Source organism: Chanodichthys erythropterus, chromosome 24 (genome assembly GCF_024489055.1).
Source record: "Chanodichthys erythropterus isolate Z2021 chromosome 24, ASM2448905v1, whole genome shotgun sequence".
In the NCBI taxonomy this organism is placed as follows: Eukaryota; Metazoa; Chordata; class Actinopteri; order Cypriniformes; family Xenocyprididae; genus Chanodichthys; species Chanodichthys erythropterus.
The window spans coordinates 9,802,997-9,814,591 of record NC_090244.1 but is presented as its reverse complement, the minus strand read 5'-3'; the positions used below and the strand labels follow the sequence as shown (position 1 = coordinate 9,814,591).

Below are 11,595 nucleotides of genomic sequence, written 5' to 3'. Positions count from 1 at the left end.
TTATACAGACCTGAAAAGAGAGCAGAGAGGAAGGCAGAGACAACGACAAAACAGTGCCCAGATAAGGAATTAATCACATCAGTTTGTTTACGATCAAGCTGTGCGCTCATCCAGAGCTGGCGAGAGCGTGCGTATATATGCATGCGATTGTGTGTGAATAGAGACTGCATTGCTGCTAACTGACAGAGACTGAAGCTTGCAAAATCCATCGCTCTTTTTTTCTTGTTTCTTTTGCACTCTGTCTCTCTGTGTGGCATCAGCATGTCGGGTGGATTTGGTACAACAGTAAGTGAGCTCCTGGCAGAGGGGATACATTTGTAAATGCTACCTGCTTGCTTCATCTATCGGCCGTCACTCTGAGGGCTCACAGGTTTCTAGGTGGAGCCTGGTGGTCTCAGCAACTGGGAGGGGAAGTGAAACAGCTCAAAGCCCCAGAGAGGGAGAGCGGGAGTGAGGGTAGGTGTGTGCTGGCACAGTGGCCCTCTGTGGAGGCAGGAACAAGGAGGGGGCCAGAGCACCAGAACCGAGAGAATTATTTCTGCGCTGGTAACGGTAGAACAAGGCGCATGGCTGGCGTGGGCCCACTTTCATCACTAAGAAGCAACTGCAGGAAAGCAACTTGTGAATAAAAAGCTCCACTCCTGGAGGAGGATGGTCTGAGAAGGCTCAAGCTGCTCCTGCCTAGATTGACAGGAGGGGACTACTGCCCAGGAGGGCTCCTCTTTCTTTCTTTTAACTTTTTGCATTGTTTTTGTAAGGCCAATCAAGGGAGCGTTTACGGGTTTTTTCCTTCCCCAGTTTTCCACCAACACCCTGGCCCCATTTCCAAGTCTGATTTTGTTTGGGTCTTACTTCTTTTTCTTTTCTTTTTGAGATTTGGGGTATTTGCCAAAACCTATTTCATGCATGTCCACTGGGGGCAGGTTCAACTTTGATGATGGGGGATCATACTGTGGAGGGTGGGAAGAGGGAAAGGCCCATGGCCATGGCATTTGCACAGGACCTAAGGGCCAAGGCGAGTATGCAGGTTCCTGGAGCCATGGCTTTGAGGTGGTGGGCATCTATACATGGCCCAGTGGGAACACCTATCAGGGGACATGGGCGCAAGGTAAGCGCCATGGCATTGGTGTTGAAAACAAGGGCAAGTGGGTTTATAAAGGTGAATGGACACATGGATTTAAGGGACGCTACGGTGTGCGGGAAAGCACAGGAAACAGCGGCAAGTACGAGGGTACGTGGAACAACGGCCTACAGGATGGATATGGAACAGAGACGTACTCTGATGGAGGTAAGAGTCTAATGAAACTGTTTAGGTAAAGAGTTTGAGTTAAACTTTTTAAAAAGTCTTCCAACTAAATGACACCACAATATCTCTGTACAAGGGATAGTTCACTCCAAAATTAATCCCTCTTGTCATTACAAACCCTTGCGTATTCAAAAGAAGAAAGTTTTGGAACATTAGGGTGATAAATGTTGGGATTTTTGTGTGAACAGTCCCTTTAATGGATAACACAAACACAGTTACAGCAGAGAGAAATTTCCAGAATACCTTGTAATTTCCATTTTTGCACCACTCATCACTTTTTTACGTGTAGTCAGAATTTTTTTATTCTTCCTCTACTACTCCTCATTTAGGATTCATCCATCCTCCACAAGCTGCTGAGGAGATCAAATTGGAGGCTCAAATTAAGGCCAATTGGACATCTAGAGAGAGAGAGAGAGACAGAGAAAGTGAAAGAATGAGAGATTTCAGTCAACCTACAAGTCTTGCAAAAGCCCTTGAGAAAACAATGGAACACACTATTTGAGCTGGAACCAGGTTGCCAAGACAAAAGATTGCCAAAACAAAAGTTGAGAATGATATAAAGGCCAGATAAGTGACAAAGACCAATGGCCATGAAAGTAACATTTAGACAATAGACTCATTTACATGAAACAAGCAAAACCACCACTGTAACATAATTTGAAATAACACTCGTACAATGGTCTCTCTCTAACAGGCCTATAGAAACTTTTTTTTTTTTTTTTAATTAATAAATTGTCCTGTCAGTGATTATTCAAGAATCACCACAGTTGTTGAAAGTAATTGGATACTTTTACAGAGTCACGCGAGCTGAACCCTCACTTGTATGCTTTTTTGTAAATGAAATCTCTTATTTCATCAACCTTAGTGTCTTTGTTAGTAAAGGTGCAATATGAATACATGATAGGGAGGTAACATTGGAATGCCAACTGTTAAAGGGATAGTTCACCCAAAAATTAAGATTATGTCTTTATTTACTCACCTTCATTTCATTCCAAACCTGTAATACTTTCTTTCTTCTGTAGAAGACACAATAATATACATTTTGAAGATTGTTTTAAATGTTTTTGGGGTCCAAAACTTTATTGGACCATATTGACTTTCATTGTCTGGAAAAAAAAAAAAAAAAAAATCATCTTTTGTGTTCCACAGAAAAAAAAAAGTCAAACAGATTTGGAATGACATGAGAGTGAGTAAATAATGAAAGAATTTTCGAATTTGGGTGAACTGTCACTTCAAGAATTTGTGTGTATATTGAGACTCTTGTGGCTATGATATAGTCATATATTGATTTTTGTATCATAGATCTAAAGGTAGCTGAATTAATAGATGTGGAGAAACATATGCATCTTCACACTCTCTGAGGATATTGAAGTTAAATCAGCACCCGTTTGACTGTTTTAAGTTGAAGAAAGTGTCAATTATGGTGAACAAGGCATGTACTTATATCAACAGTCTATCTATTTTCAGAGCAGCATAACCCCTCTCTTTGTTTCATTCTTTCAATCACCTTGCATTATGGAAGCGTTGCCTGTGAGTCTTTTACACCAAGTTGCTGTGGAAACGCACACAGACTCTGGCAGCAGGTCAGCGTGTCACTGGAGACTCAGTGCTCGCCACTCTGATTGGCTGGCTGACTTACTAATGGTGTTTACTTACTTTGGTACTAATCTGGGCCATTTAATCACAACCACAGTAAGCAGTCAGAGAAGACAGAGATTGAGAAGAAAGAAAAAAAAATGAGCCAAAGAAGGGAGAAACAATACAATGTTAATAGGGCCACAAAGAGGTTACAGTAGCATTATCAGCTTTCAGTGCTGTCTGAGTACACTACAGCTGCCACACACGAAAGCATCTGTTCACATTATGACCTGAATTCCCCCCTCACACTAAAGAGGACAGGTTTGAAGAGGGCAAGTTAGTTTCCATTGGCTTCTACTGCTAAAGAAGAGACTCTGATAGTATGCAATATTCTAAACACATCTTTGCCATAAATATAAACTGACATTTCTAGGCTTGATGTAAACATACAGTTTTGTGTGATATTTCAAAACTATTAACGTTACATCACATGCATTAATCTTTGATCCAATAACATGTCTTGTCATGTTTTATCCCTCAGTCAGCCCCTTAGGGATTACTTGTCTACAGAGAATAGCACTGTACAGGATATGGATGATTTTTGCTTTTACAGCTGCTCTGATTTCAGTTTCTGATGTAACCCTAATGATTATTCAGAAGTCAGGGAGTAAAGTACTTACATACATCAATGTGGAACTCTGTTGCTTGAGGCCAACAGTGGCATCATGTCCACTATGTGGCTTATATACAGCAATTCCCAGCACTCCTGCATGACTAAAACTCAAATGCTGATCAATTTGGCCTCTGAAAAGTGCCATTCAGCATTGCTCAAATGCAAATCACAATACCTACAGTTGGCTTGACAACAAAAGGAAGCATATATATCAGTTATGTGGTTCAAATACATTATTTTATATCATTCATAATCCTAAAATGGGGACTATTCCACTTCTCAAAAACATCACCTACATAACATTTAAAAAAAATAGTAAAACTGAAATCCCCTTAAACGGATAACAGCCTGCTAGTCTATGTAGGCTTACAGAGAGATTTGGTTTTAAGTGTAGCTTTATTTTGTATTGTGGAGCGTTGTTGCAATGCCCCATATACAGAACACATTGCCTGAATAAACAACACTTTTATGGCATTGTTTATGTAAGATTGACAAAGCTATAAAAGTGTGTGGTTTGCATCAGGGAAATGTCCCCATGTGAAGCACCTATTATTTCCAAAGCTATGATGAATGCCCAGTGGATGGTTTAGGTTACGGATAAGAGATCATCTCTTTAGCCCATCTATGGATACAAACACCTGTTTCATTCCAAGAAGTGCACTGTCCTGGATTTAAGGCCACTAGAGATCAGCATGGCCGACAGATGTGTACTCTGCGAGAGTCTGGCCCGCAACCACACACACGCAACAATTACTCTGAGGTGCAATTGCTGACTTTGTGAAAAAGACAAGAGATTAATAATTCATGGAAGAGCCGATCCAAACAGACTTTCTGCCTGCTTTGCGGGAGTCTGCCTTTTCTTGGCATGAATTCTAATTAGTATTGTATGTGAGATATTTAGGCCAACTGAGCCACAACGCCACTATTTCTTTAGACAGACGCATCCCTGATCACGACACATGAAAAGGCAAAAACAAGAAGTATTCAACCTCAAAACAGAACAGCGTGCATTGTTAAAGAAACAATTATTAATTCAACCCGGGGGAAGGCGCGTGATTAAATCGGTCCTGTGATGTTTCCGCGTCTTTGATCTTTCCGCATTAACCGTTTCCGTTCTGTGTGCCCCACTCTGTTGCACAATGCATCTCATAGGCCTCCGGCAGAAACGCAAGCGAATTAGTTTTGACATGTGGGTTGCAGGACTCATAGAAAGCCAATACAGGACCATATAACCATGTGACCCATGTGGGATGTCCCATGTTCATACAAGGATACTGTTGTCTGCATATACTCCTGCATTTTCATTTGTATAGCTGTTTTCACAGCTGTGCATTGATTCAATTAGATGTTCCTCTGATTAATACTAACGTCTGCGTCCTCAGAGAGCCCCCGCTCTCTATATTGCATATTCACACTTGGTTTGATCAAACAGACTTGTTAGATCTCACAAAGCAAGAGATCTGAGGTCTACCTCATGGAAAGAATACATGTTGTATTGGATATCTGAACATCTTAACCTCCTGAGACCCAGCAAAGAAACAAACGCAGGTTTTGTCATTTAGATAATTTCTTCTAATAAGTGACAGATGAATTTGTGCGATAACACCAGATGTACGGTTGAAATACCAAACAGTTTAATCAAACGTGTGGCCTTAAAAAAGCAAAAACAAATGATATGGGAATAATTTTCACCTCACTTTTAAAATTTGATGATCCTATTTCTTTTCTATATTAACTAAGCATGGTTTATGGTCAGTTTATTAAAGGTGCAATGCGTAAATTTTAGTGGCATCTAGAAGTGAGGTTGCGAACTGCAACCAACGTAGCTTCTCCTTTCAGAGAAGCTACGGTGGCCGTCTGGCCGACACAAGACAAAGATGTCGTCGTCTGAGAGAGTACATTAGCCAGTCAACCAATGAGGTTTCTTCTTACTTCTAGCAAAGAATGGTTTCTGCTTCTAATAAACCAAACGACTACAAACTACTACTTCATGCATATTCAACAAAGTGACAATGTAAGCTGCCTCTAAAAACACGAACGATTTAGAAGAACAACATAGCGACTAAGTGCGATCTGTAGAGCAGTTTGTCCATTTAGGGCTGCTGTAGAAACGACGACTTGACATAGAGGGGGGACCTGCAGTGTATGAGATAGAAATGGCTCATTCTAAGGTAAAAACAAAAAAACAAAAACATAATGGTTAATTTATTTAAAGTCTTTATACACAACTGAAAACATAGTTATGTATAATACATTGCATTTCTGTCAATAGATCCTCCCAAATTTCACACATTGCACCTTTATATTATATTTTAGAAAACGGTTAGTTCCTCTCCTTGATTCTGATTGTTCAATAGCTGTTTTATTGACAATAAAACACGACCGCTTCGTCCAACGGTTCTGTTTATAACTACCCAACACCCTTAGCAACTACTCTTAGCAACGTAAACTGTTTGTTCTCAATCGATATTGTTCATTGAAGCTTACTGTATTATGTAGAAGAGTATTGTGAGAAAGCGATCGATTGAGCGAGTTTATTACCTGCATTCAGATTTAGCATTGTCCTTCAGGTCAGTCCTATGTTCATCATAAAAAAATCTGTTTAAATGTCCGCTGCAATATCTTGTCCTTTTAATAGTTAAAAGGTTTTCCCGTGACTGACTGAGCTAGTCAAAGCATTTGTCAGTTGCGTCTTATTCCTTGTTTAACAGACTCTCGTACCTTAGTGCTTGCATATTATATTATATTACAAATAGCTTTACATAATTATACCATATCATTATAATACTGAATATGAAAGAAAAGCCCAGGATGTCCTTTTCATGATATATATGAAACACTTCAAACATGTGATATATATGTGGGCTAAGAGATATTAGCAAACATCTTATGTCCACTACAGTGGACAAAAATGAATAGCTAAATCTCAGGAGGATATAAAACTCAACTGAAACAGGCAGGCTATACACCCACTCTTATCTTCAGAACCACGGAGAGCGCCAGCAGCGCGCCGGTGTCGTGACTGTTCTCCCTCTATCTCTCTTTCTCTCCCTGAGAGGAGCTTTCCCACGATATCATAGTAATACAAGAGAAGAGTACAGCGATTATCTAACAAATTTTCTTCATTAGGCCTACCTGTCATGCTGTTTACTTATAACACCTCTTTAGCCGCCTCTTTTAATGAGAAGTTCCTATGGCTACCTGCAGAATTGTCAAAGGACTGGTAGATTGCATGTGTTTGTACCACAAGAGATCTCACTTTCACTCCCCTGCCTGACCTCACTGGGAAAACATACATAAGGGACCCTTTAGCAATTCGTTTCGACCGACAATAACATTTTCTACGTCAAAGTGTGAAATCTAAAGAACTGCATTTAGGTAACAAATGTAGACTTTTTACAGTGCAAATAGTCAATTTGTTTGTTATGGACCAGTTTAAAAGAAGAATGTTAGCAAACAGTATTTTGAAACATGTTGTTCTCCTCCAGATGAAGTATGACAGATATTTACATCTAATCCACAAGACAAAACAATACCTGAATTTACACAAATGATCTTATCCAAAGTTTACATACCTTTGGTTCTCTATATTGAGTCTTTGGTTTGTCCTGAATAGTGAAGATTTGATCAAAATCCTCCAGGTATTGTAAGTTTGGAATGGTTGCAGTGGCTTTATGGTGCTGAGACTCATATTTGCGCCTTATATATAATGCAAAAAAGCAGTTAGCAATGAGGTTTCAACACATATTAAAAAAAAACAATCGTATTTAAACTCTTGAACATGATGATTAGACTAAATTAGTAAGCTATTATTCTGTCTATATAAGTATCCTTTATTCAGCTACTTCATCTTTTAATATAAACATCTGTGTAAAGAAGAGTATGCAAATTATGAGCCTAACTGTGAGAACTGAATAGGAACAACATGTGCCTACTTAATGTTTCATTATTTTGTGAAGCTGCTTGTAAACACACTGTAATATACTTTTGTATTTAATTTAATTAACATTACAGAGTCCATAAATATCATCTGATGTAAAGTGTCACTAAATCTATTGCTCTTCTTGAACATCCTGTTAAGATTGCATCTTAATTTCAGTCACTTTGGCTTGGGACTCTGCCTGAGGCCTTCAAGGAACACAGAGCAGTTCAAAGGCTAATCAAGGACATGTTCCCACTACACATACCTCAAACGGGAAGACGTAATGTACAAAACCATTTCAGCCAGTGGGCGGATCTTGTCCTCAGACCGCCAGACTCCGATTCGGATGCTTAGTTTCGTGTCTGTGCTAACGCTGTGCCCATCAATCAGAGCACTACGGACGTCAGCAGTTTTACATCACTGTCGGGCAGCCTTTATTCTGTAAGGCCTGCCAATGCATCATAATCAAAAATCCTCTCTCGTCTATAATCTATTACACTATCTATTAGATTTGCTTTTGTTTTAAGGATGCTAATGAAGTTACTGATTATCCAAAAAAAAAAAAAAAGTCATTTGCTATAAAAGTCTGTAGAGATTTATAATTGTGAAAAACGAGAACAGAAATCAGATTCTTTAATTTGTGTCTTGTAGAAGATACAATAATGTTGGTATGATGAAGATCTCTCAAAATCTTGATTTATTTTAGTGGTTACTGTTAAATCTGAAGGTAGCAAAAGTGTGAAGAAGACAATGAATGAAAGATTGTGTATGTGTGTGTGTTTGTGTGAAAGAACTACAGTGTGATTGTTTGGGAGGTGTGAACTGATGCCTCCTCTCTTTCTATGTGTCAGTGTGTGTGGGAACTTTCTAAGCTAATCCCATCACTTTAGGTCTGTGTTTGATCTACATATCACAGAGCACGCAGCTGCTGCCCAACAATATGAAGAAAGCATCAGCCAGATGTTGGCCAACTGTCGGCCAGTCAGAGGAATGCAGCATCAGAATGACAACAGTACAGGCCTGTGACAGTGTGTCAGTTTCCTGTTCTCACTTCAATTGCAGTACTTGCGTTCATTCTTTCATACACTCTCTCTGCCTGCAAGTATATCCTTATTCTTATAAAATTATCAAATCTTTGAAAGGTTTACCACCCCAATCTCATTAGAAAATGTAACTATTTATTAGCTGGCAATTTGGTATGACCATAGGGTAAACCTAACCCTTGTAACATGAAAAAAAAAGTTACAAATTGCCTTAAGAGTGTTGGGTTTACTGAGTTTTCTGATGGTTTCTGAAAGATAGACACAAACAGAGACAGAATGATAGATAGATATACAGACAGACAGACAGACAGACAGGCAAACGGAGGGACAAATAAATGATAGATAATACGATACTCACTATTTATGAGTACTTTTAAATAAGCCACTCTTTTACTCAAGAGTTTTTTGGACAAGTAATTTTTACTTGACATATAGGCAGACAGACGGATGGATGGATGGACGGACAAACAAATGGGCAGAGGGACAAATGAGTGTTAGATAGAATGATACTCATTACTCATGAGTACTTTTCAATAAGATACTCGTTTACTCTTAATCAAGTAGGTTTTTGGACAAGTAATTTTAACTTAACTCGCACTACATTTTTTTGAAAAGTAATGGTACTTTTACTTGAGTATATTATTTCAGTACTCTTTCCACCCCTGCAAATGGGTAAACAGGACAGAACGAATGAATGAACGATAGACCAAACAAACGAATGATTGAACGATTGAACAAACGAATGAGAGACCAAACAAAGGAATGACTGAACGATTGAACAAACGAATGATACACCAAACAAATGAATGACTGAACGATAGAACAGACGAATGATAGAACAAACAAACGAATGATAGAATGAACAAACAAAAGATAGAACGAAAAACAATAGAACGAAGAAACAAACGAATGAAAAAGAAACAAATGATAGAACAAACAAATGATAGAATGAACAAACGAATGATAGAACAAACAAACAAAAGATAGAATGAAAAACAATAGAACGAAGAAACAAACGAATAAAAAACAAACAAATGATAGAACAAACGAGTGATAGAACAAACAAACGAATGATAGAATGAACAAACAAAAGACAGAACGAAAAACAATAGAACGAAGAAACAAACGAATGAAAAACAAACAAATGATAGCACAAACAAATGATAGAATGAACAAACAAATGATAGAATGAAGAAACGAATGATAGAACAAACAAACAAACAAAAGATAGAACGAAAAACAATAGAACGAAGAAACAAACGAATGAAAAACAAACAAATGACAGAACAAACAAACAAAGTAACTAACAAACAAATGATAGAATGAACAAATAAACTATAGAACAAACAAACTATAGACTAGATAGATAATCTATTGTTCTATCTATCGTTCTATCTATCAATCTATCATTCTATCTGATAGATAGAATAGACAGAACCATAGAACTATAGATAGATTGATATAGATGGAACGATAGAAAGAACGACAGATAGATAGAACGATAGAACGATAGATAGATAGATAGATAGATAGATAGATAGATAGATAGATAGATAGATAGATAGATAGATAGATAGATAGATAGATAGATAGATAGATAGATAGATACTGGTAAAGAGGAAGCTCTGTGGCAGAGCTGTTTGTGAGCCAGGAAGTATGTATATTGAAGTGGGGGGCTGGGAAAATCCACCAAGCACAGCTCCAGCCCCATTGAGCCATCCAGCAGCCCTCGCTGACATGCCAGCCCACAGAGATCAATACAGGCAGAGGGAATGGGGGCGTTCATATGGCTGAATGTGCATGCATGTAGCTAACAGGATGAGAAAGCTGATAATGTAAAGACAAAAGGGATGGGAGAGAAGAAAAGAGGGTGAGAACGAATAAGAGGTGGGAGAGATGGTGAGATAACGGAAGTAGCACAGTGAGCTGTGTGTGTGTGTGACTGCCACAGTAATAGTGCCAGCATGTTCTAGAATGTTGGCCAGGATGAATCATCAGCATGTAGGGATAGTGGTTACATCAGAGGTGATCTCATAGAGCGCGAAAAAGTACAGGACAGATCAGGTGGATTGTGAATATACACGTTCCGGTATGAAAGATCAATGCTAGATGAGTGCGAGCTATTAAAGGGATAGTTCACCCAAAAATTGTGTCATCATTTACTCACCTTCACGTTGTTCAAAAATCCCATGGCTTTATTCTGTGGAGAACAAAAAGTACATTTTTATATAAATATCCTGAACACTCTTTTTAAATGCATTTAAATACTTTTTAAACATAATAATTCACAAGTTGTACAAACCGTTTTTTTTTTGTTTGTTTGTTTTTTTTTGCACTTTCAGAGCTTGACAGTTCCAGTCCTTATCATCTTACATTACAAGGCCAGGATATTCTGCAAAAAAAAAAAAAAAAACTTACTTTGTTAGAGTAAATGATGTCAATTTTGCTGTGAACTTTCCCTTGAAACATGTCTTTGTGAAAGACTGTTATATATTTCAGCACCACGGAGAGAGAAATTCTATAACTGGACTTGGTTACAAGTGTGAGATCAGAAAACCTAGAAAGAGAAAAACAAGACATATGGATTACAAAGCTCATCTCAGAATCATATAAGCAATTTCTAATTGCTTAATTTGTTGATTTTGCTAGCACAAAGTGACATCAAATTACAAATCAGTTATTTTAGAAACCGTAATGTGTAGGGCTTAATCCTTTCATTTAGTGTGAGTAACTATTAAGAAACAAACACAATACATATTTACACAATTATTCATGCCTGAAATGCAGAAATATGAAGATGCATTTTTTGGGGAAAGTTACTTTTAAAAGTAATGCATTACAATATTGCGTTACTCCCTAAAAATGTAACTAATTGCGTTACTTTTTAAGGAAAGTAATGTGTTATGTTACTTTTGTATCATCAGGGCTGTTTGTTTCTCTGTTTTTTTTTATAACAACAAAAAAGTTCTATTTTTGACGAATGTTAAGGCCCTTTCACACCAAAAGTGAAATGAATAAGCCTCAGGCTGAAGGAAATGCAAATTCACGCCTGTACAGTAGAGTACAAATAAAT

At 38.0% G+C, this 11,595-nt stretch overlaps 1 protein-coding gene across 1 annotated transcript in view; it reads left to right on the top strand.

Moving 5' to 3' along the window:
* Positions 1–906: 906 nt before the first annotated feature.
* Positions 907–11,595, top strand: part of jph3b (junctophilin 3b) — a 37,568-nt gene continuing 26,879 nt past the window's right edge. The window contains exon 1 of the mRNA XM_067379857.1: positions 907–1,288. Coding sequence (XP_067235958.1) covers positions 907–1,288 — 382 coding nt within the window. The remainder of the gene's footprint in view (positions 1,289–11,595) is intronic.